At 41.4% G+C, this 26,613-nt stretch overlaps 1 protein-coding gene across 2 annotated transcripts in view; it reads right to left on the bottom strand.

Annotated features, from left to right (window-relative positions):
• stim2b (stromal interaction molecule 2b) overlaps window positions 1-26,613 on the bottom strand; it is a 159,297-nt gene that overhangs the window by 105,212 nt on the left and 27,472 nt on the right. For both annotated transcript variants that reach the window (XM_059989006.1, XM_059989005.1), the window contains exon 3: window positions 7,301-7,431. In XM_059989006.1, the coding sequence (XP_059844989.1) occupies window positions 7,301-7,431 (131 nt within the window). The remainder of the gene's footprint in view (window positions 1-7,300; window positions 7,432-26,613) is intronic.

Here is a 26,613-nt window from a genome sequence, read left to right as displayed (position 1 = left end):
GTTAATCAAAAAGACAGCACATGTCAGAGGGTTTTTTTTACAGTAATGTCGATCTTCTGATTCATGGTTCTTTTCTTACGCAGTCCTTAAGATCAGAAATGACTCAGTTCCACTCTAGGTCAGTATGTAGTGGGGGTTGGGGATAGGTGGCAGGGACCAGAATGGGAGCTGCAGACTCTTCCAAGGGTGAGGTAGAGAAACTGTAACGAAAAAGGCAACGTAGAACTTTTCATTCGACTTCCATATGATCTCTATGTGGAGAACTGGGGTCCTCAGTGTGAACTCAGTTCAAGCCCAGAGATTCCAAGTTAATGGGGATAATACATTTTTTCCCTAGGAGGCTTTGAGAACATCTTTGAATCACCTCCTCTGTCAGCCTGTTAACGAAGAGAGTTTGAAGTACAGTGCCTGTTTTGGGAATGCAATGCTGGAGGATGTGAGAGGTGAGTCTCCATGCTGGGACTCTGGCCCTATGCAAAATCTACAGGCACTGCAAGCAACTCCATACTTAAAATTTACTTTTCCTAAAATGAATAATTGCAGATTTAAAACTTAAATCCAAACACCGTGATTTGAATATGTGCTATAACAGAATTGCAAATCAACCTGTTTAACGGAAAAAAGTAAGTACTGTAGCACTGTTCCTCGGAGGGAATACTCCCCAGATAGGAGCATGACACTCATTCATGACACTGAAGGTCCACAAAAAGACCTTGCCCGAGTCAATTGCCTTTGCTGTGTGAAGATCAGGATCTCAATCATACAACACAGAATACGAATAGCACTTCAGCCCACAATGCTTACCAAAGTAATTAATGACACCTAATGCCTTCTGTCTGCATGGGTCCATATCGTTCTATCCTCTGCATATTCATAAAGATGTTGGTTCATTTATCCCACCAGTACAGATGGAATCTTTTGTAGACTCTACACTCAAGGTTGAAGGGTAGTAACTCTTTATGAATCTGCTGGTGTAGGACTGCCAGCAGCCAGCACCTTTGTCTTCAAGGTACTAGCAGTCTGCAGTGCCACACCATGAAGAGTTATCAGCCATCAGGCTCCTGAACCATTGTGGATAACTTCATTCTGAATTGATCTCACAACCTATGAACTAACTTTCAATGACTCTACAGGTCATGTTCACAGTATCATTTATTTATTTATTTGTGTAGTCATCTTTTGCACATTGGCTGTTTGCCAGTCTTTGTGTGTAGTTTTTCATTGACCTTATTGCATCTTTGTTCTACTGTAAATGCCTGCAAGAAGATTAATCTCAGGAAGTCCATGGCGACATACATGTACTTTGATAGGTCTCTGAATCATTGCTGCCCTGTAGATCACAGCATTTGTGCAAAAATTAAATAAGTATTCCATTGTTTTAGAGTCTTTTAAATAGGCATATGCCATGCACTGTGTGCTGGCAGAAGCGATGAAACATCATTAGCTTAATTACAGCAGCACAACATTGTGGGGCAAAAGGGCTGTTCCTATTCTGTAGTTTCGGATGGCTTATAACTGAGGTCTGGATCTTCAAACACCAAAGGCAAATGATGCAGGCCATTGCTAACTGGTAGTTCCTAAATTACAAATGTGGACTACCCTTTCCAGCGTCTTTTCATGGACCTTCATTGACATGAACAATCCTCGATTCATTCTTCCACCTGAAGGGTACCACTTCATCATTTTTTCTCTTAACAAGTTAGTTTGCTATTCTAATATGTGACACAGTCAAAAACACAAGGTTAGAATTCATGATCTTTCATGTTTTCTAGTCACACTAGAAAAACAAAATATAGAGGTCTTTGCTGCGCCTGTTGGCTTTGCACAGGGCCACAACGTTACCAGACAATGCAATATCTTCCATTACCACAAAGAGTCATACTGTGTTTAACACAACATTTAGGTTTTCATACACAATCCCTTATCACAGGAATTGGTGAACTGAAGTGGAACACCAAGCAGCAGAATAGCAAGCAACTGCAGTTCAGACAGAGCAGATAGTGAGACCAGCAACATCCTATCAGCCTCAGTAGTAACAACAAATTCACTCACTCTACCCCCACCTTCAGCAGCAGAAGTCACCCAGCAGTAACATTGCAAAATTCACCCAATATGATGTGTTTATCAGGTAAATCTTTTGTTGCAGTAGCAGAGTGAGAAATGCTTTTAATGTAAATATACTGACATGTATCAGAGGCCAAAGGCAAGCCTTACATAAATTATTTTACATTAATATAGGCCACGCATAAGTTCAAGAAATGAATTAGGTGTCGATGTACAAATTATCGTATTGTTTGCACTGTTGTAACTATATGTTGTAACTATGTGGTTTTGTGCAGGTCTTGTAGCTTTAGTTTTTGGTCTTGTTTTTGTCTGGTGGGTTTGGAGCTCCTTTCCGGGGAACGTGCTAAGATGGTAGCGCGATATTAATACGCAGCAGCCTCTCCGGACTCTGGATTGGGGATTGCCAAACGTTATGTGGACTTTCTGGTGTAGTCTATTTTGTCATGTGCTTTGTTGATATCATTCTGGAGGAACGTTGTCTCATTTTTTAACTGCATTGCATTTGTGGTTTTTAAATGACAATAAACCGAATCTGAATCTGGAATGTAGCTTTAGCCTTCATATTTTGTAACTATTGTAGAATTGTGCATGGAAGATAAAAGGAAATATAATATGAAGGTCTCTTCCCTTGAGTATCTTAAAAGGATAATAAAGAACTTTTAAAAGTTAAAACTTCTTTCTGCAATTTGCATAGAAATAAGCTTTTCTGACATAAAGAATTAAAATACAAGAGATTGTGTTCAAAAATTATGAGCAACAAAGCAAAACAGGAAATGCAGAAAGAATTTTAGTACCAAAATTTTATTAAGAAAGGTTCTAAGAATAAACCAGGAAATTACTGGCCGGAGCAACACACACAGTTTCTCTGTAACTTCCACCATCACCCGCAGGATTGCACCAAGCACACCTTTGCCTCCTCCCCCCACTCACTTTCTGCAAGGTTCGCCCCCTCTGCAACTCCCTGTCCACTCGTCCCTCCCCAATGATCTCCCTCCCAGTACATATCCTTGCAAACGGAACAAGTGCACACCTGCCCTTACACCTCCTGCCTCACTATAATTCAAGGCATCAAAAGAGTCCCACCAGGTGAGGCAACACCTCACCTGTGAGACTGTTGGGGTCATCTACTGTACCCAGTGCTCCCGGTGTGGCCTCTTGTATAACAGCGAGACTCAACATAGATTGTGAAACAGCTCCATCCACCACAAAAAGTGAGATTTCGCAATGGCCACCCATTTCAATTCTACTTCCCACTCCCATTCCGACTTGTCAGTCCATGACCTCCTCTACTGCCGGGATGAGGGCAGACCCGGGTTGGAGGAACAATACCTCGTACTCCTTCTGGATAGCCTCCAACCTGATGGCATGAACATCGATTTCTCAAACTCCCAGTAATTGCCCCCCCAGTCTTCTCCCTCACCACTGCCCATTCCCTTCTACCTCTCACACCTTATTGCCCTACCTGCCTGTCACCTCTCTCTGCTGCTCCTCCCCCTTCCCTTTCTTCCATGGTCTTTTGGCCTCTCCTATCAGATCCCCCCTTCTCCAGCCCTTCCTTTCTTTCACTAATCAACTTCACAGCTTCTACTTCAACCCCTCCCAGTTTCACCAATCGCCTACCACCTTGTACTCCCTCCTTCTCTCCCCCACCTCCTTTTCATTCTGATTTCTCTCCTTCATTTCCAGTCTTGATGAAGCACAGCCAGATGATCAGTCGTTTCAGAATATAGTCGTTGAATGGCAGGGTAAGTGTTCTTCGTGGTGGTTTAACAGTGGTCAGGCATGTTGGCTCCCCCAGTTCAAGAGATGGTACGTTGGTGGTAGTTGCTCAGCGACTTCTTTAAGCTGGCCTGGTTGAAAACCCTCGCGATAGGGAAGGCTTCAATGAGCGTTGCTTCCCGCCAGCTGATTATGGAGTTTAGATCTTCCAGTGCTGGCCTGACGTGGACTACCTACCACCACCAGAGTGATGGTGGCAAATTCCCTCAGCAGGTAAAAAGGACAACATCTGACCGCTCAATATTCCAGGTCGAGTGGCAGGACTGAGACAGAACTGCTACTTCTGTAGACCACAATGAGTTAATTATAAAGCGTACTCCACCTCCTCCATCTTTAAACGACTGGCCTTACGGTGAAGCCGTCGAGCTGCAGCACTGCATCCGAGATGGAGAGCTACATGGAACACTAATATTAGACTGATCTTGAGGTAGGGTAAAGGGTCAACACAACATCGTGGGCCAAAGGGCCTGTGCTGTGCTGTGTTGTTCAGTGTTCTATAGCACTTAAAACTATGGAATGACTGACTTCCATATTTAACAAGTATGTAAATTAGTGGAAGCAGTTCCTAGTAAGACCTTCCAGACTGCCCCCATCAGTTCTTCAAATGCTGTTCCAATTTGGTGATTTTGAACTCAGCAACAGGAAGGAGAGTTGGGGGGAGGAGGGTGGGGAAGAGGAAGAAAAGCCTGTGTGTCAGCCATCTACTTTGTTACACAGAATGGGATTATCACAGAATAAAATCTAGGTGCACTTAACCATGCAATATCTGCAAAAAAAGGGGCATCTGGAACTACAGTCTACAAAAAAGATGTCAGCACTCAGTTGACTATCAGATCTAGCACCCGAACAAGTGCTGTGAACAAAGATTAAAAATAAGAGAAGCTGATGTATTTCCTTCCAGCGTATTTTCAAATTTGCGCCAACGACAGTTCCTGTGCTTTCCCCTCTTTATTGCTATCTAAACAGATGGAAGAATTAAACACAGAAAAAGTCCTTTTCCAATTTGATAATGTGGTACTGTTTTGAAAAAGAACAGAGTAATTCTTTATAGCCTGGCCAATTTTTTTGTTTGTTTCTTAGTTACATGAGAATATATCTGGTGGTTATCACGTTGCTATATGGTGGAGGCTGCTGTGTGCAAATTGGCTATATTGGTTTTGACGTTACAAGATTCATTACTGAACAAAACACTGCTCAACATTCTGTAAACATGAAAAGAACTGTATAAATGCAAGTCTTCTTACAACCTCAGAAGAGACCAATGACATTGCTTATTTATAAGAAACAGAACCCAAAAGTTTACCAAAAAGGGGCAGATGTGTGAAAAAAGGGAGATGGAGGAATTTAAGGTGATCCCATGAACAGATGCAGAGGATTAGCATTTTATGGTCTAAGAGACCTGCAGCAATTCCAAAAGTTATCTGTTGTTCAAAGGAAACTAACCTCAACTGTAGATCTAATTACAAATGGAACAGCATAGTCTTCTTGTTCTACATTTAATCAGGTCAACAGGCTGCAGGAAAGAGTCTATTAACATAAATTCTCTACAATCAAAGTCTGCTATGCTCTGAACCGGATTCTAGTTAAGGGTTATTACGCTTAGCATATTTTATTGACATTTACTTCATTACTTTTACTCATCAAACTTACATGTGTCTAAGTCATCTCCATGGTAACCAAGTACTCAATGTCTAAAGCACACAGCCAATGTGCACACAGTCCTCAATATATCTTTAAATGGTGTTTACTGCCGGTGAAACTGGCGTCACTGTACTTGAAGTGTTTAAGTCCCATTTAATTACGCAAGCTGAATTATGGCATTTCCCTTGGAATTTGTGTGCAATACCACACCATCACCATAAAATTTAGAAAAGTCAATCAGCAGAAGGCCAGCCAATTAAAAACTTCATTAGAGCTAGTCCTACAGATGCTCGTTTATGATTTTTTTTTTAATTGACATTTTAAAATATTACAAAAAGTCCTGAATGTTTCGAGGTACAGGCCTAGCTGTAATTTATTAATCAACTCATTATTTTAAATTGCAGTGAAATGCATACACAGTTAACTTACAAGTTGAAATTTTAAAAACGTGTTTTGAAAAGACATCCGTTCTGTGTATTTAACAATTCCCAGAAAAACAGGCAAGCGTCACCTCAGGAAGGTAAAGGTCATTGACAGCCAAGTGTTACTTGACCATATCCTAACTAGAAGCAGTAGGGAATTGTCAGAAGTACATGCAATCTGCACCAAAGTACATTAAAAGTTAAATTAATTGTGGGTTCCAAACGTAGAGTCAGGGGTACACTGAACCTAAAGGAATACACCCATGTTTGTTCTAATCAGATGAGAACCAAATTACAACCAGCTATAATCCTGTTTGTGATTAAAACACTTATAAACACTCTTCCATGCTTACTTATATGTCAGAAAACAGCAGCTAAATGCATGTCTAAATCCCAGCAAGAATTTACAAGAAGGAAGCTTCCTCTCCACAGAGACGCTGTCTGATCCGCTGAGTTCCTCCAGCATTGTGCATGTGTTACTCTGGGATTTCAGCATCTACAGAATTTCTTTTGTTTACAAAAATTAGATTTCTGTCATTGGCATCAAAGGAACACAGAGCTGCCTGCACCCTCCTTAACAATTTAGTGCTCTGTCAACAGCAATGAACCTAGAGCTAAAAGCAAAAGCCTTGGTCACCTGAGTTTCCTTCAGGCCTCTTGGGGGCATTATTACAATATTGTCACCTCCCTACACTTAAGGTTCAATTGTCTCTGAGTGGATAATAAACTTCAAGTTCTGAGGTGTCTTGCTCTGTCATACCTTAATCTATTCCAATAAGGCAGTTCCAAATTCTGATTTCAGAACTTGCAGGAAACTCACAAGGACTAAGATTGAATTGATGTTGGCAAACTGAAATATACCCCCATTCACAGCTGCAGTAGTTATTTGCTTCTAACCAATAAATATAAAAATAAGACCATACAACATAGACATAGGAGCAGAATTAGGCCACTTGGCCCACGAAATCTGCTCAGCAAGATGTTTACAGGGAGAGCACCAATATCAAACACAATCCTGCATTTGTGGGACACCAATGATAGATACATTTGGTAGAGAGTGGCAGTGGAACACCTTGATTCATTTTCTCTTCCCTTGCTCCTGTTACTAAGATTAACAAAGCCTCTGTCTGAAAGTAGCTAACTAAAGATAGGACGAAGAAACTTTCTGATGTGCATGACACAGTATTACGCATTTTAAGTACTTAAGCTCCATCAAACATTTCAAGTTAGTCAAAATTACCAGCCGGATAACAACATCAAGGTTCTTAAATCAACCTAAGCTAATGTTTGCATATTTACATCAAAAGTGAAACTTAAGTAGGGTATGAAATCTATATTACAGGAGTTTAAAAATGATGAGTTTAGGCTGTTACATGCTCAAAAATTTGTCTTACCTCATGACTTTCCTCTACATCAACATCTCCATCAGCATCATCATCCATTTGTTTGTGTATCATTCTAATAGCCTCAAAAGAATGTCGATCATCTTCATCCACACATTCTGCATTCAATGTTGCGCAGTTATCTTTAAGTAAAGTGCTAGAGATTAGAATGTGATCCTGGAATTACTTCCACACTTTTTGAGCTGAAACAAAAATGTTGATTTACTTGCTTTATTTTCCACATAAATTCAATGAAATCAAATTTTATTGCACATCTCGAATTTGTGGCCTGTGATTTGAAAGTGATCAATTTAGCATTCCGCCACACATAAGGAGTACGAAGTACAGATTTTAAGCAAAGCAAGTTTTAAAGGAAAAAACAAGTTCTTGCAAATGTCACCACCTCTGATTTTAGGATAGCTCATTTTATCAATTTTTCCATCATGAATTCTAAATCCAAATTTATTATAGGATTTCTCAATGTAAACACTTCAGACGGCAGCATTTCTGGAGTAGAATGATATAACTCAGTTAAAAGGTATGTTAACAAATGTCAGTTAACGCTTCAAAGGAAAATATAGTCATCTACACACCTGTTCCAAATGAAATTAAAAATTACAGCTACCTGTATATGGCAAGTTGAAAACCTACTCCAAGACTTTAAGGCTTAATGTGATGTTTATATGAACAATTTCAATAAAATGTTTGTTAGGAAAACTCATGAACTAACCACAAGCCCCATGAAGTCAACAATTTTTCTTCCTATTCCTTTGTGAATCATCGCTTCCTTGGGTAAGCGAAACAACCAACGTCTCCACCTCAGTTTCACAGTCACAACATAATCCCACTGCTTGCTCACCTCACATCAGTGCACCTGCAAACCACCCCACCTCTCCAGCGTTGGTCACCCACCCCAAATGCAAGGTCAATGGGAGTTCATTTAGTGCAGGAGCCAGTGCAGAGTAACCCTGTGGCCATCCCCTCAACAACAGGTTTATCACTTTGGATACTGTTCAGCAGGGTTGACCTAACAGAAGAAAGACACAGCGGTCAATCTCTGGCACTGAGTCTGCCTCTGTGACTCAGAAAGGAAAGGGGTTGAACAGGCAGGCTGCAGTGATGGGGATTCATTAAGGGAATGAACAGGAGGTTCTGTGGGTGAGAATGAGATTCCTGGGTGATATGTTGTCTTCCAGTGCCAGGGCCCAGAACAATTCCGATTGAGTCTTCAACATTCTTAAGTGGGAGGGTGAGCAGCCAGAGGCCATGGTCTATGTAGGGAACAATGATATAGGTAGGACAAGTGACGATGTTCTGCATAAGGAAATCAGGGAATTAGGTGCCAAGTTAAAGGGCAGGACCTCCAGGATTATGATCTCAGGATTGCTACCTGTGTCATGTGTTACTGAGGCCAGAACAAGGAATATTATACAGTTTAATATGTAGCCAAGGAGTTGATGTAGGAGGGTGAGCACAAGATTGTTGGATTATTAGGAAGGTGGGAACAGTACAGAAGGAAAGGTTTGCACCTGAACTGCAGGGGGACTAATAACCTAGTGAGAAGGTTTGTTAATGCTACAGAGTGAGGTTTAAACTAGAGTTGCAGGGGGATGGGAACCAGACTGCCAAAACAATTAGTGGAGAGGTTGTGGAGACAGATGTTGGTAAGAACTCAGATAAAGTTGGGAATAAAAAGGCTGTTGATGATGCGATTGGTGCCCTGAACTATGTGTATGTCAACACAAGAAGTATCACAGAAAGGCGGATGACAGTGCTGAAGATGAGGTAGCTGGGTTACAAATAGAGGCAGTGCAGTGAAGGGAGACTATTAATAGGGCAAAACTGCAATCAACAGGATGCAACATAAAAGGTGGACAAACTCGAAAATGGTGAATACAGGACTGAAGGTGTTATATTTGAACACGTACAGTATACAGAATAAAGTAGTTGAACTTGTAGCACAGTTACAGATTGGCAAGTATGACGTTGAAGGCATCTCTGAATCATGGCTGAAAGAAGATTATAGCTGGGGGCTTAATATCCAAGGATATACATTGCATCGAAAGGACAGACAGAAAGGCAGAGGGGGTGGCATTGCTCTGTTGGTACAAATGAAATCAAATCATTAGAAAGAAGTGACAGAGGGTCAGTAGGTGTTGAATCGTTGTGGATAGAGCTAAGGAATTGCAAGGGTAAAAAGACCTCAATGGGAGTTGTATACAGACCCCCAAACAGTAGCAAGGATGGGGTTTACAATTACAAAGGGAGACTGAAAATGCATGCAAAAAGGGCAATAATCAAGGGGGATTTCAATAGACAGGTAGACTGGGAAAATCAGGTCAGTGCTGGATCCCAAGAGGGGAATTTTCTAGAATGCCTGTGAGATGGCTTTTTAGAGCAGCTCGTGGTTGAGCCCACTAGAGAATCAGCTTTACTGGATTGGGTGATGTGCAATGAACCAGAATTGATTGGAGAGCTTAAGGTTAAAGAACTCTTGGGGGTAAGTGACCACAATATGATTGAATTCACCCTGAAAACTCAGAAGGAGAGGATCAAGTCAGATGTATCAGTATTATAGTGGAGTAAAATAGAACTACAGAGGCATGAGAAAAGAGTTGGCCAGAAAAGAATGGCAGGAATGATGACAGAGCAGTATGGCTGGAATTTCCGGAAGCAATTTGGAAGGCACAGGATATATACATTCCAAAGAAGTAATAGTATTCTAAAGGCAAGATGACACAACCATGGCTAACAAGAGAAGTCAAAGCCAAGGAGGGGGCATAAAACAGAGCAAAAATTAATGGGAAGTTAGAGGACTGGGAAGATTTTAAAAACCAACAGAAGGCAACTAAGAAGACATTAAGGTAAAGATAGAATATGAAAAATAAGGTAACCAGTAACATTAAAAAGGATACCAAAAGTTTTTTTTCCCCAGATACACTAAGCGAAAAAGAGAGGCAAGAATGGATATTGGACAACTGGAAAACAATGCTGGAGAGGTAGTGATGGGGGAACAAGGAAATGGAAAATGAAATGAATAAGCATTTTGCATCAATCTTCACTGTCGAAGACACTAGCAGTATGGTGGAAATTCCAGATGTCATGAAGTGTGTGAAGTTACCATTTCTAGAGAGAAGGTTCTTGGGAAACTGAATGGTCTAAAGGTAGGTAAGTCATCTGGATCAGATGGTGTACACCCTAGGGTTCTGAAAGAGGTAGCTGAAGAGATTGCTGAGAATCACTAGACTCTGGAATGCTTCCAGAAGATTCATAAATTCCAAATATCACTCCGCTCTTCAAGAAGGCAGAGACACAGAAGAAAGGAAACTATAGGCCAGTTAGTCTGACCTCAGTGGCTGGGAAGATGTTGGAGTCACTTATTAAGGACGACATCTCAGGGTACTTGGAGGCACATGGTAAAAGAGGCCATAGTCAGCATGGTTTCCTCAAGGGAAAATCTTGCCTGACAAATCTGTTGGAATTGTTTGAATAAATAACAAGCAGGATAGACAAAGGAGAATTGGTTGATGTGTATTTGGATTTTTCAGAAGGCCTTTGAGAAGGTGCCACACATGAGATGCTTAACAAGGCGGGGCAAATTTAAAATAGTGCTAAATAGCGACTCCTTTGCGAGCGTCTTCGGAAACAGCTTTATTTCTATCTTTGATATCTCTTTTTATCCTTTCAAGGTTCTTTTGAAGACCCTGACCTGGAGTTACACTCTGACCTTGGCTCTTTGCAGAAATGGGACCCACACTCAGAGCCTCACGACTGGCCGCTTTCTGATATCCTTAGACACAGCCTGGAAGACGAGTGTGCCTGGAGGGTTCCAGGATTTCATGGCTGAGGGCGTGCCGATTCTGGGCCGGTGCCCCTGAATGAAGAGTCGTGGGAGAACACAGAACATCGGAAGCAGTGGGTTAGCTGCTGGGGGTTGTGTCCAGGGTGCTGCACCCTTTTGGTACTGAACCTCTGGGCACAGAGCTCGGAAAAAGCAACGGAACAGACTTCAACATCATAAATCAGCGAGTTGTTAGTCATGTCTCCCCTCTTGCTGTGTTATGTCTCATCTCTTTTTCCCTTATTAGGGAGACGCTTTACTGCACCAGTGCCCGGTGGAGGGGGTGCTGATGCTTTCTTGCTGCTGCTTGTGCATGGGAGGGGGAGTTGGTGGGGAGGGGGATCCCTAAAGATTAATTTGCAGGTTGAGACAGTGGTGTGAAAGCCAAAAGCAATGTTAGCATTCATTTCTAGAAGAATAGAATATAAAAGCAAGGATGTAGTGTTGAGACTTCATAACTGAGGACTGGGAGAAATTCAGAGACAAGCAGAGGAAGACAAAGGGCTTAATTAGGAAAGGGAAAAAAGATTATGAGAGAAAGCTGGCAAGGAACATAAAAACTGACTGTAAAAGCTTTTATAGATACGTGAAAAGAAAAAGATTGGTCAAGACAAATGTAGGTCCTTTACAGTCAGAAACAGGTGAATTGATCATAGGGAACAAAGACATGGCAGACCAATTGAATAACTACTTTGGTTCTGTCTTCACTAAGGAGGACATAAATAATCTTCCGGAAATAGTAAGGGACCGAGGGTCTAGTGAGATGGCGGAACTGAGGGAAATACATGTTAGTAGGGAAGTGGTGTTAGGTAAATTGAAGGGATTAAAGGCAGATAAATCCCCAGGGCCAGATGGTCTGCATCCCAGAGTGCTTAAGGAAGTAGCCCAAGAAATAGTGGATGCATTAGTGATAATTTTTCAAAACTCCTTAGATTCTGGATTAGTTCCTGAGGATTGGAGGGTGGCTAATGTAACCCCACTTTTTAAAAAAGGAGAGACAGAGAAACCTGGGAATGATAGACTGGTTAGTCTGACATTGGTGGAAAATGCCAGAGTCGGTTATCAAAGATGTGATAACAGCACATTTGGAAAGAGGAGAAATCATCGGACGAAGTCAGCATAGATTTGTGAAAGGAAAATCATGTCTGACGAATCTTACAGAATTTTTTGAAGATGTAACTAGTGGAGTGGATAGGGGAGAGCCAGTGGATGTGGTATATTTAGATTTTCAAAAGGCTTTTGACAAGGTCCCACACAGGAGATCAGTGTGCAAACTTTAAAGCACACGGTATTGGGGGTATGGTATTAATGTGGATAGAGAATTAGTTGGCAGACATGAAGCAAAGAGTGGGAGTAAACGAGACCTTTTCAGAATGGCAGGCAGTGACTAGTGGGGTACCGCAAAGCTCAGTGCTGGGACCCCAGTTGTTTACAATATATATTAATGACTTAGACGAGGGAATTAAATGCAGCATCTCCAAGTTTGCAGATGACATGAAGCTGGGCGGCAGTGTTAGCTGTGAGGAGGATGCTAAGAGGATGCAGGGTGACTTGGATAGGTTAGGTGAGTGGGCAAATTCATGGCAGTTGCAATTTAATGTGGATAAATGTGAGGTTATCCACTTTGGTTGCAAGAACAGGATAACATATTATTATCTGAATGGTGGCTGATTAGGAAAAGGGGAGATGCAACGAGACCTGGGTGTCATTGTACACCAGTCATTGAAGGTGGGCATGCAGGTACAGCAGGCGGTGAAAAAACCAAATGGTATGTTGGCATTCATAGCAAAAGGATTTGAGTACAGGAGCAGGGAGGTTCTACTGCAGTTGTACAAGGCCTTGGTGAGACCGCACCTAGAATATTGTGTGCAGTTTTGGTCCCCTAATCTGAGGAAGGACATTCGTGCCATAGAGGGAGTACAGAGAAGGTTCATCAGATTGATTCCTGGGATGACAGGACTTTCATATGAAGAAAGTCTGGATCGACTAGGCTTATACTCACTGGAATTTAGAAGATTGAGGGAAGTTCTTATTGAAACGTATAAAATTCTAAAGGGATTGGACAGGTTAGATGCAGGAAGATTGTTTCCGATGTTGGGGAAGTCCAGAACGAGGGATCACAGTTTAAGGATAAAGGGGAAGCCTTTTAGGACGGAGATGAGGAAAAAATTCTTCACACAGAGAGTGGTGAATCTGCGGAATTCTCTGCCACAGGAAACAGTTGAGGCCGGTTCATTAGCTATATTTAAGAGGAAGTTAGATATGGCCCTGGGTGCTAAAGGGATCGGGGGTATGTAGAGAAAACAGGTACGGGGTTCTGAGTTGGATGATCAGCCATGATCATACTGAATGGCGGTGCAGGCTCGAAGGGCCGAATGGCCTACTCCTGCACCTATTTTCTATGTTTCTATAAAGCACTGGCCTCACTTGGAGTGTTGTGAACAGTTTTGGGCCCCTTATCTTAGAAAGGATGTGCTAAAACTTGAGAAGCTTCAAAGGAGGTTCATGAAAATTATTCCAGGATTTGATGTCTTGTCATATGAAGAACATTTGATGGCTCCAGGCCTGTTTTCATGACGATTCAGAATAATGAGATGAAACCTGTTGAATGGTGAAAGGCCCTGATAGAGTGGATGCAGAGAGGATGCTTCCTCTGGTGGGAGAGTCTAAAGACCACAGGGCACAGCCTCAGAATAGAGGGGTGTCCTTTTAAAACAGATGATTAATTTGTTTAGACAGAGAGTGATGAATCTGTGGAATTCTTTGCCACAGGTAGCTGTGGAGGCAAAGTCTTTATGTATAATTAAGACAAAGGTTGACAGTTTCTTGATTGATCAGGGCACAAAGGGATACAGGGAAAAGGCAGGAGACTGGGGCCAAGAGGAGAAAAGGATCAGTCATGATGAAATGGCAGAGCAGATTCAATGGGCCAAATGGCCTAATTCTGCTCCTATATCTTATGGTCTTACGTTCTTACATAAGAGATTCTACAAATGCTGGAAATCCAGATCAACTCACAAAAAAATGCTGGAGGAACTCACATCAGGCGGCATCTATGAAAATGAATAAACAGTTGACGTTTCAGGCCAAGATCCTTTGTCTTGATTGGAAAGGAAGAGGGGGGAAATGCCAGAATAAAAAGGTGGGGGAGGAGAACAATGATGAGTTAGAGTGTGATTGTTGAAGTCAGGTGGGTAGGTGAGGAAGAAAAATGGGAATGAAGTGAGAAGCTGGGTGGTGATAGGTGGAATATGTAAAGAGATGGAGGAGGAGGAAACTGGGAGGACTGGAGGGAAGAGTGAGTGGAGGGTATGTGGAGTTAGAGAGCCAACTCCAGTTCTGCAAGACACAGTCCGTCCCAAGGAGGTTTTCTGAAACCCACCACTTGTCCAGGAATTGGGCCATGGGTTCTGTCACATCTTCCACTCTCACTCACCCAGGAAAGCCTATTGTTTAATCTCATTTCAAGAGGACAAGCATATAAAAGCAAGGATGTGTTGCTGAGGCTGTATAAGGTAGCTTTCAGACCGCACTTGGAATATTCTGAGCAGTTATAGGGCCCGCATCTAAGAAAAAATGTTCTAGCATTGGAGAGGGTCCAGATCAGATTAACACATTGATTGTGTGAATAATCAGAGGCTTTTTCCCAGGGCTGAAATGGCTAGCATAAGAGGGCACAGTTTTAAGGAGCTTGGACGTAGGTACAGAGAAGACGTCAGGGGTAAGTTTTTTTATGCAGAGAATGGTGAGTGCATGGAATGGGCTGCCAGCGGTGGTGGTGGAGGCAGATACGATATAGTCTTTTAAGAGACTCCTGGGCAGGTGCATGGAGCTCGGAAAAATAGAGGGCTATGGATAACCCTGGGTAATTTCTAAGATAAGGACACGTTCGGCACAGCTTTGCGGGCCAAAGGACCTGTATTGTGCTGTGAGTTTTCTATGAATCAGCTAAGGGAAAGAGAAGGAGAGGAAGTGATTGGCAGGTAAGAAGAGGCAAGAGACCAGAGTGGGGGAAGAGAAGAGGAGGCAAGGAAGAAGGGAAAAAAACTACCAGAAGGAGAAATCAATGTTCAGGCCATCAGGTTGGAGGCTAGCGAAATAGAATATGAGGTGCTGCTCCTACACCCTGAGCATAGTCTCATCATGGCAGAAGAGGAGGCCATGGAAGACCATGTCAGAATGGAAGGGGGGATAGTATTAAAATTGTTGGCCACCAGGAAATTCCATTTTTGGCAAAGGGAGTGGAAGTGCTCAGTGAAGCAGTCCACAATTTAGGTCAGTTCTCATCAACATATCAGAAGCACCGGATACAATAAATGACCCCAACAGATTTGCATGTGAAGTGTTGCCTCACCCGGAAGGTCTGCTTGGGGCCCTGAATGGAAGTAAGGAATGATGTGAGTGGGCAGGTGTAGCATTTCTGTTGCTTACAGAGATACGTGATAGGAGAAGGATTAGTGGAAAGGGACAAATGAACAAGAGAATCAAGGAAGAAGCAATCCCTGTGGAAAGTGGACAGTGGGGGAGGGGGAGAACAAAGAGATTTTTGATGATAGGATCCCGTTGCAGATGGCACAAGTTGCAGAGAATAATGTGTAGATGCAGAGGCTCATGGGATTGTTGATGAGGGTAGGAGGAACTCTAACTCTGTTAAGGCAGTGGGAAGATGAGGTAGGCTTGGATATTCAGGAAATGGAGGAGATGAAATTCTGGGCGGCATCAATTATGGAAAAAGGAAACCATCTTGTTTGAAGGAGGCCTGGAAAGGAAAATCTCATCCCGGGAACAAATGTGGTGCAGACAATGGAACTGAGAAAAGGGAATAGCATTTTTGCAGGATACAGAGTGGAAAGAGGTATAATCAAGATAGCCATGAGAAGCTGTAGGCCTATAAAAGATGTTTGTAGACAGGTTGTCTCCAGAGATGGAGACAGGGAGATTGAGAAAGGGGAGAGAGGTGCCAGAAATTGACCAAGTGAATCTAAGAGCAGGATGGAAGTTGAAGGAAGTTTGATTTTTTAAAAAGCCCTCACAGCTGCCCGTGCTCCCTGAATCCGTTGAGGCCGCTGCTGCCTGCCATCCAGTGTGCAGTACGGACTGCGCAAGGAATTCACTAAAACAATCCAGCACATAGCAGCAAGGTGCAAGATACAGGCAGGGACAGCATACACTGAACAGCACAGCCAAGTTACAGCAATTATGTACAGAAATATCTGCGCTGAGTGTGGATTAAACACTCCCAAGTCCAAATGGGAAACACCCAAGAAAGTAGACCTGTGCAAATTCCAAATGCACATTGATATGCAGGTACTGGCCAAGCAACCAGACTTAGTTATACTGAACACAGGACAGAAGAAAGCAATAATAATAGAAGCAGCAATCCTGATAGACAGTAACATCAGGAAGAAAGAATACGAGAAGCTGGAGAAATAGCAGGGCTTGAAAGAGCAGATAGAAGGGATGTGGAAGGTTAAAGCCAGAGTAATCCCGGTGGTGATAGGAGCACTTGTTGAGTTGTATGCCTGCACTGGGAGAGGCACCAATAAATCCTGGGAACAATATCTGAGATCTCTGTTCGGAAGAGTGATTAGGAACAGCAAGGATACAGCAACAAACCCTTGAGCTCCCTGGCCTCTGGTAGAGGACCTGAGATTAAGAGTAAAATACACATACACACCATCAATAGGGGAGAGAGAGAGAGAGAGAGAGATAAATAAATATAAATTTTTCTCACTCCTTATCAGTGGTATGTACGCGTATCTTTCTCTCAATTTATATTTCTCCACCAGAGGCCTAGCAGCTTCGATATATATTTATATTAGTCACAAGTAAACACAGAATACATTTCTGATCACCACACCACAGGAAGGATGTGGTAATACCACTGAGAATACTCTGGGGGAGAGTGCTCTCAGCACTGGATACCAATCGAGTTGTTTTATCACCTTGGAACAAAGGGAACAGAACATATGAGGTTTCGAAAAACAGGGCGAATGAGCTCTTGAAATGCATAACGTACCAAGTTGATGGACGTTGAGCCAGGAAATGGATGACGTAAATACAACAGCCTCCCTAAGCCAAAAGTTTCATGTTTCTATTACCAATTAATTAATTCTCTACCACACACAACACTCTATGACTAATATCCACAGGAAAAATTCAAACATTATTCATGTATTTCCAAAACTTATATTTATCCAAATAAACTTCTTATTCAATATTTTATATTAAGCATTATAAAATATCAAAACCAGATCTTGGTGTTTGTAAGGTTTTAATCATTGGATAGGATTATTGTATGTAAATGATCATATATTTTAACTTCACAGTTTCAAGTATTGATCAGAAAATCGTTCATGAAGACTTTGTTAAACAGGTTAAAATGGCATCAGTTGGATTATGGCAACCAAACCAATCAATTCTGTGTGTTAAATCTAAACACCCTTTAACTCTCCCCTTCCCTTTATTTGGGAACAATCTTATTACATCATTTATTCTTTTACCTCACCCAAGTGCAAGTACTGAATCAGATACAGTTACGTATTTCTCAACACTGCTATTCAAACATTCTGACCACCTTCACAGGATTATAGCAACATAGTTATATAAATTTGCAGTTTACATAAGGCTTGTACTATACTCTGGATATTTACTAAATATTTAATAATTAAAATTATCTAGATTTTCCCCCTTTTTTAAACCTATTGTTTTGTCTTACAAAGTAAATTACTCTTCAGTTTCCATTCCTTTCCAACATAACAATTCTCAAGTGCTGCTCTGTGCCTCCCTATTGCCTGCCAGGTGCAGAACTATATTTGTAGTGCAATAAGTGCTGTCTGCTTTGTCAAACACGATAAAGAAGAAATTAAATTTCACAGCAGGACTTATTATTAAAATGAAAATGAAATACCGTCTTATCACAAAAATATTGAAGACTTTTCTCAAAAATTCCTGAATAATCCCTAAATAAAATGACAGAATTTGTCACGGAAACATCGGTTATAATCGATACAAGTGGCCCCCATTTTCCGAACATTTGCTTTACGACACCTCACTTTTACGAAAAACTTACATTAGTTACCTGTTTTAGCTAACCAAAGAGTTTTCGCTTTTACGAAAAAAGGCAGCGTGCGCCCCGAGCAGCCAAGCTCCTCCCCCGGAACTGCGTTCAGCACCAGGTCACCAGAGCTTAAACGCAGAGCATCTGAGATTTATCTCGATTTATTTTGTGCATCCGTCAGCAAGATGTGTCCTAAGGTATCGGAAAAGCCTAAGAGAGCTTGTAAGGGTGTTACGCTTAGTGTAAAACTGGATGTAATTAAGCATTTCGATCGTGGTCAACGAAGTAAGGACACTGTCCGCACGTTGAACTTGCCTACGTCCACCATTTGCACTATTTACATGCAGACAGAAAGAATCTTGAAAGCTGCCGATGTTACTATTGGTTCTGTTCATAGCAAAGTGGTCTCTTTTAGTCTGCTGCAAACTTTTTGGCAGCTTCACAGTTTAACGTTTACTGGAGAGAGTGCTTCGGCTGATACTGAGGCTGCCAAAAAGTTCCCAGCAGATCTGAAGAAAATAATTACAGAAAGTGGTTATTCGTATAAGCAAGTGTTTAACCGTGACAAAACTGCAATTTATTGGAAAAAATTGCCGAGCACCCCAACCTCCAACAACTCAGCCTAACACACCATCATCAGTGTGCTGTCTTCCTGATTCCAGTAAGTGAAACTACACTGTACATACACTATTTCTACTTTATATAGGCTGTGTATTTTTACGTGTTATTTGGTTTGATTTGGCAGCTTCACAGCTAAAGGGTTACTGGAGAGACTGCTTCCGCTACATAGTGAGATTTTCGCTACGCTATACAGTGCTTCAATGATTACAGAAAAGTATTTCTACTTTATATAGGCAGTGTATTTATCATATCATTCCTGCTTTTACTATATGTTACTGTTATTTTAAGTTTTATGTGTTATTTGGCATAATTTTGCAGGTTATTTTTTGGGTCTGGGAACGCTCTCAAATTTTTCCTATATTAGTAGATGGTAATTGCTTCTTCGCTTTACGACATTCCGGCTTACGAACCGTTTCATAGGAACGCTCTACCTTCAGATAGCGGGGGAAACCTGTACCTGTATCCGGCTTGAAGCCAGAAAAGAGTTTATTCATCATATATTCACCAGGAAAGCTCTAGATTCTTTTTCTTCTTGAGCATCTTTTCTCTGACCATGTCAGAGTAAATTGGCTGATGATGACCTGATGCTGGGTGAAATGCTTTAAATCAGTGATTCCCAAAGTGCGTAATATCGTGCACCCCCCCTTGTGGGAGTTTCTAGAGAGGCACTAAAGATAAGGGGGGGGGGCAACATTCCGAAGCAAGAGGGCAGCTGAGAGGTTACAGGCTTAATTTCAGAAATGAATTATTTATTATAACGCTTGATCCTCAGTACATAATAGATTACAATGATCACATAATCACCTCATCTTTTGCTAACCCACCATTCTCTTAAACTTTTCTCGAAGCGCACGATAGTTGTTAAAAAGTAATGCAACACTGCAGTATTTGGCACATCATAAGAAACCTGGTTGCACAGTTTTGCCATTCACTACTGTGGTACAGAGTTAGCTAGTATGATTCCCATACTCTAATCGAGCAGTGACGCATTCCTGTGAGTAAGGGTATGGCGTTCAATGGTGTAAAGTTCAGAATCTGCTCTCTCGATCAGTCCTGACGGCATTTCTCTAGGCTACGACCCAGTAACGATATTGCTGCCCCACCTTGCCTTCAAGCAGAGACTCAGATTTTGCTTCAACAATTTGACGTTGCAACTTCCCCCTTTGTTGATCGCAGCGCTTGAGACTGGGCTTGAATTATAGGCCGTTATTGTTATGGAAAGGCAGGAGCAGACCAAAAGTGAAAGAAGTGCAGACAGTTCAGTGTGGAGTATCTGAAATACAGATTTATTCCAGCACCAAGCAACCAATAAATGTATCTGTTGTGTGAAAGTTTTTAAATGAGGCAAAGGAGGAGGAGCCAAGATGTCGCCAGAGGGCAACTTCTTCAAACTCATTATGCGAAACAGCTTAAATTCTTCTCTTTAATGCAGCTTTTCTTTCTTTTCAAGGTGGCAGGGGTCCTGTTGGAGTTTGTGATGTGCAGCTGCAATGAAACTGTGGTGGGATCCCGCTGGTGAGCGGTCTTTCCCTCTCCCTCCTTGCTATTGCTTGCTTGGTGGGTGAACTCTAATGCTTCCTGCTGGAACAAGTGGGGGAGGGGGAAGAGGGCTGATACTTTGCTGCTACTTGTGCATGGGAGGGGTTTGGGGAGGCTTTGGGGTTCTAACATTTTTTGTCATTCCTTCTTTGGGATTTTCTTCTGTTTCGTGGGTGTTTGTGAAGAGAAATAATTTCAGGTTGTATACTGTATACATTCTTCTCTGATATTAAATGGAAGCAATGAAACAGTCCAGGCTCCTTGGACATCTCAAAAGCATACACACTGGTAAGGCAAGCAAAAATCTGACTTATTTTCAGTTATTTTGTATAAACTTTCAGAAACTGATAACACTTCAAACATATTTCCCAACAAAACAGAGATGGTTTGCATTTCATTGCTCATTGCCAAATCTAGAAAGCCCCATACAGTTGGGGATGAACTGATTTTGCCAGCAGTAAAGGAGATTCAGAGAATAGCTTTGTGAAAGTCACGAGACCAAATAATAAAAACAATTTTGCTCAGCAGCAACTCTGTTCAAAGACGAATAGATAAAACTTCATTGTGCAAATTACCTAGAATAGTAGAATTGGCTCTGCAGTTGGATGAGTCAACTTTGCCAGGCAACAAACCTTTGCTTCTTGTTTATGTTCACTTCATAAAAGATGAAAGCATGATTCAAAAGTTGTTATTTGTAAGGGGACTAGAAACAGGTACAAAGGGGGAGGCAGTATTATGGCTGTTGAGCAATTTTTCCGCTCACCAAAATACGTATCTGACATATTTTCCATTTACTGTGTAATTCACAGACATCTTGTTACAAAAATCTAAGTGATCAGCTACACAAATCATTGAATACTGTTTTCATGGTAGTAAATAAAATCAAATCCCATGCTCTCAATTTTTGACTATCTTGAGAACTTTGGATTGAGAATGATGAACACTTGTTGTTGCACACAAGAGTCAGACGCCTCTAAATAATAACTGCCTGAGATTGCTTTTACGCATTTTTTGAAGACTTGAATGCTTCATTCAGTAATCAACTCAAGAATATTAGACATGACGCTGTCAGAATTATTCACAAAGGTCAATGAAACCAGTCTTCAATTGCAAGGAAATGCTGTAAATCTCATTGAAGTCAAATCAGTCATCTCCACATCTGTCCAATTTAATCCTATTTACATGCAAAATTGATTGTTGTGAGCTTTTCCAATTTTGGAGACTGAGTTGGAAGAGAAAGAAACAAAACCGGAGAATGATCTTCAAGTGTACTGTGCCCACCTGGGTGAGCTGCATGAAGACCTCAGATCCAAATTCCAGATCGGCTAATAAATCCATTTCCTGAACTCTTGTAATGTGGAATTAACAGGAAGGTTGGAGGAAGAACAAATCTTGCTAGAAAATGACTTTGAGCTGAAGCTGAGTTTCAAAAAAAAATCATATGAAGACTTTTTGTTGACTCTGAACACTATCCTGCACTGTGGAAAAAGGCCAAGATGTTCTTTATTGCCTTTCCAAACTCATATTCAGTGCAGTTTCAATGCAGTCGCCCAACTTCTTTCAAAGCAACAAAACAGACTGCAAATGAGTAAATATGGGGATCTGACTCCCGCATGAGATTCAGATATTGAGAAGCTGATATCACTGCACCAAGGTCATCCATCTCATTGAAAAGTGAAAAACCCACAAGCAGTACACACTGAAATAGTTGATGAAAATTGTTTTTACTGTAATTAAATAAAAATTAATTTGCAGCTTTAAATAGATTTGAATTATTTGAATTTGCAGTTCCTATTTTCTATCACTGTGCATCATAAAAAAAACTTCTTTATAGTTTTTATATAATGGCCGAAAAGGGGGAGTGGGGCCATGGATAATATGGCCTGGGAGCCAAGGGGGCAGTAACCCGAAGAAGTCTGGGAATCACTGGTCTAGCTCGCATTAGGCCAAGATGAAGTACATCAACCTTACTTGTTCCACTTAAATGTGGAGATTATTGCAGATAACTTTTTATTTATTTTAGCAGCAGAATCGTTCAAGTATCCATTCAGTTCAATTTTAATCAAATTTAAAAAAAACATTTAGTTACAGTACATGGATGTTTTTGTATCAGCATATTTTACCAATACCAGCATCTCAACTAGCCCCAGAACCAGACCAGGTATTAATGGCAGATTTCCAGTGCTAAAGGAGATGAGTGAACCAGGTTGGTTGCTCAATCAGCCAGTACCTTCACGATCAATTTTCCTGAGATTGCAGACTCTCCCCAGATTATGAAAGTACTACTTATGTACAACCTGTGCATATGGACGAGAATTTGGGAGACTGGCAGGTGAATTTGCAAGCTACTGCAAAGCTGCAGTTATACTCTGTTGTGTAGGAACTTGGTTTGCTGCAAAACCGATGCATCTTGCAGGGAAATAAAGTTTGAGTCAAAACCCTGAGTCAGCTTATGTTTTTATTTTAACATATTGCTGGATTACAAAGAGTTTTCAGGAACACAACCCTATCATAAACTTGGAAGGACCTACATTTTCCTGTAATTCCAGATTTATTTCATTATTTGCATGCAAGTTTCCCAGTTTCTTAATGGGATTCAAATCCATAACTCTGGATCAAAGGTCCACCTAGCAGCCAAAGACTTTAAGGATGGTACCTGGCCACTGTAAATTATTGCTGGTGCAGACAGGTAGAAGAACCAGCTGTTGATGGGCATGTATAAGAGAATAGGTTATAAGGAAATCAGATCAGATCAGATTCAGTTTATTATCATTTAGAAACCACAAATGCAATGCAGATAAAAAAATGAGACAACATTCCTCCAGAATGATATCACAAAAGCACACGACAAAACAGACTACACCAGAAAATCCACATAACGTTTGGCAATCCCCAATCCAGAGTCCAGAGAGGCTGTTACGTGTTAATATCGTGCGTTCCCCAGAAAGGAGCTCCAAAACCACCAGACAAAACAAGACTAAAAACTAAATCTACAAGACCTGCACAAAACCACATAGTCACAACATATAGTTACAACAGTGCAAACAATAGCATAATTAATTAAAAAAACAGACCATGGGCACAGTAAAAATAGTCCAAAGATGTTAAAAGACTATAAGTTCGAAAGAAACCACCACACGGATTCCACAAGTCCTCAGGGTCCCGATTTGACTCGCCATCCCACGCCGACAGCAGAAGGGAATACCCCCACTGTGGACTTCCACGGTGCCGCCCGACTCAGCCTCGCAGATGCAGCATACAGTGAAAGCTCCGTCGAACCCAGCCTTGCAGACACAGCACACAGTGAAAGCGCCCCAACCGCAGCAGACTCCAAGTCCGTTGAACCTCCGAGCCTCCCACCATCCCCTCCAGCACAGCTTCACCAAGCATCATCCTCTGACGAGCGTATTAAGACACCCCCGCCAACGGCCATCAGCAACAGGACCCCAAAGACTGAGGACCTGTTCTTCCCAGCAGAGACCTGAACCTCACAGCAGCAGCAGCAACAGAGAAGGTCTTGCTGGAGATTTCCAGATGTTCCTCCACGCTCCCACGTCCATTTTCAACCGATTATGATTGCGCATGGCACCCCGCTTCACAAATCAGCTCCGGAGTGGCTGCTGCAAGCTGTGTCGTGCCGCCATCTTGGATCGTTGGAAATAAAAGGGGAGGTGGGGCGGGGGGGGGGGGGTTAGGGACCAATGGGAATGCTTTGAGAGCTGGCACATATTCAATGGGTTGACTAGCCCCCCTCTGTGTTCTGAAATATCAAAATTAAAATAAAAAGAAAAGTCAAGCATTTTTAAGAAAAGTTGTTGTTACAAAGGCAGACATAGCTAGTAAGTGCAAACAGGGAGAAATATACTAAAACACCCCAACTGGAATATTATCTGCACAGCTAAACCCTCCAATAGATAATGAATAGTTCAGATTTTGTAGCAACCACGCCCAGTTCATCTAAATCATCCTCAAAACACATTACGTACATCTCTGAATGTTGTCTTTATCGGAAAGTTGGTGTTTTTTTTATACAAAGCTCTGTACACTGAAGGAGATTATGAATGCTCATTTTCGCCAAAGGCTCAGGTTTATGAAGAAATTCCTGTCTATTTAATCAGTTAGGAATTAAGAAAGAAAACTAGATGATCTTTTGGGTGCATCCAAGCCAGAGCATAGGGGTATTAGACGAAAACAAGAAGCCGTAAAACTGTTAATAATTGATATTGAGTAGAAGAATCAAATATTATCATCTTTTTATAGAGAGTTCAGAACACTCCTGTTGCAAGTCACTATCAATGTCATGCAAGTTAATGGGTTACATTTGGGTAAATGCAACTGGGAAATTACTTCTAATCCAACGAAGTTGGTAAGTCACAAAAAAAATGTGGAGGTAGTATTTCTCATCCCCACACCAGCAGCTTTTGATTTTTAGGGCTGGTGTCATCATAGGAAGATGTCATCTTCTGGAAGATAATGTAGGGGATGATCCAAATAAAACCACCACATAACAAACAGATCAATTTGTAAGTCCTGTATCATACTGTCCTAACCATTACTGGGATGTTTGTAATAAACTGAAGTCCATATTCAGGGGTGACTGACGATGCTAAATCTAAAAATATCTAACCTTGATTATAAATGATCCAACAGATACCAACTTCCTCCAAAAGGGAAGCCTCCAATCATTAATGTCTGTTATCTCCTGCCACTGCTTTTGTTTGGCATTCTTCAAACTAACGTTTTTAACTGGCTACTGTGCAGTATTTGATATACACCGCCAGCACAAACCGCTATAAAGAAGCATATCCTACTTATCCCAAAAGACTGTAATAGCTTCAAGAGGTGGTTCAACTAAGTACCGAGTTAAGGGGGGGAGGGGGGGGGTGTGTGAATACTTTTGAACTGCGGACATCAGTTTTTGAATTTTTAGGTTTTTATGATTTACATTGTTCCCTGTATTTCTGGGACTCTGTGTAAAAAAAAAGCACAAATTAAAATTCTCAGCTAAATTGATCAAAATTCCTGATTGTAGTGATCATTTATGTATGCCTTTACAAGGCACTGTATTGGCCAATAGTGGAGACTAAGCAGCGGTTCAGGAGAAAGGCAGCTGATCAAAGTGTTGGAGTAGGTAGTGGCACCTCTTACAACCTGTGAAATACTCAACTGGAGACACATTCCTGGTCCAGATTTCATCAGCCTAGTCTCATCGTCAAGACCAAACTCCCACAGACTAGATTAGAAACAATGCCAAAGAGGATCTGACAGGTCACACAACCAATCTGGCACCTATCCCTACAATTTAATTAAAATAAGATCCAAAGTTGAATTTGGCAGGCTGGTACACAGTGGAACTGCTATTAATGTGCCACCCTTTCAGGGATCAAATGGAAGCTTCCCATTCCTGTTTGGTTATGAGAGTATAAATAGCTCAGTCAAAATTCTGCTCAAAGGTTCCAAGATATTTTAATAAATTTTTTCTTAGCAATCGCAGAATAGCAACTGATTTTAGTTATTGATCATTAGACAGTGGATCAGCTTTCAAAGTGGATCAAACCAATTAGGGAGATACAAATTTAGTAGAAGATCTTTCTTCTCTTACTTTCTAAATTCTGTGGCAGACCACTCTGTGAACGATAAACTGATCCAAAATGATGATTTACTGATAGCTGTACCAAGTTTATCTTTTACCATCTTGAAAGTTACAGTTCACAAAATGTACAAAAAATGTACAGAAAAGGCTTTGACACTTCTCAGCAGCCATTATTCAGATTCATAAACACAAGAGATTCTGCAAATGCCGGAAATCCTGAGCAAAACACACAAAAAGCTGGAGGAATGCTGCAAATCAGACAGTCAATGTTTAAAGCTAAATTATTCCCCTGCATAGTTGCTGTCTGACTTACAGACTTTCTCCAACATTGTGTGTTTGCTCAGGGCTGAGTTCATATTAATCAATAGAGAGAATTATTTATTTTATTTGGAGATACAGTTCAGAACAGGCCCTTCGAGCTTCACTGTCCAGCAGCCCACCTACTTAACACTAGCCAAATCACAGGACAATTTACAAAGACCAAATAACCTACTAACTGGAACAGCTTTGAAATGGAGGAGGAAACTAGAGCACCCAGAGGAAACGCACAGGGTCACAGGGAGAACGTATTAATTCCTTACAGATGTCACAAGAATTGAACCCGAACTCCGATGCACCAAACTGTAACAGCGTTACACCAATCACTATGCTACCAAGGCACCCTATAATCT

This window comes from Hypanus sabinus, chromosome 14 (assembly GCF_030144855.1).
Source record: "Hypanus sabinus isolate sHypSab1 chromosome 14, sHypSab1.hap1, whole genome shotgun sequence".
NCBI lineage: Eukaryota > Metazoa > Chordata > Chondrichthyes > Myliobatiformes > Dasyatidae > Hypanus > Hypanus sabinus.
This window is presented reverse-complemented; position numbering and strand designations above follow the sequence as displayed.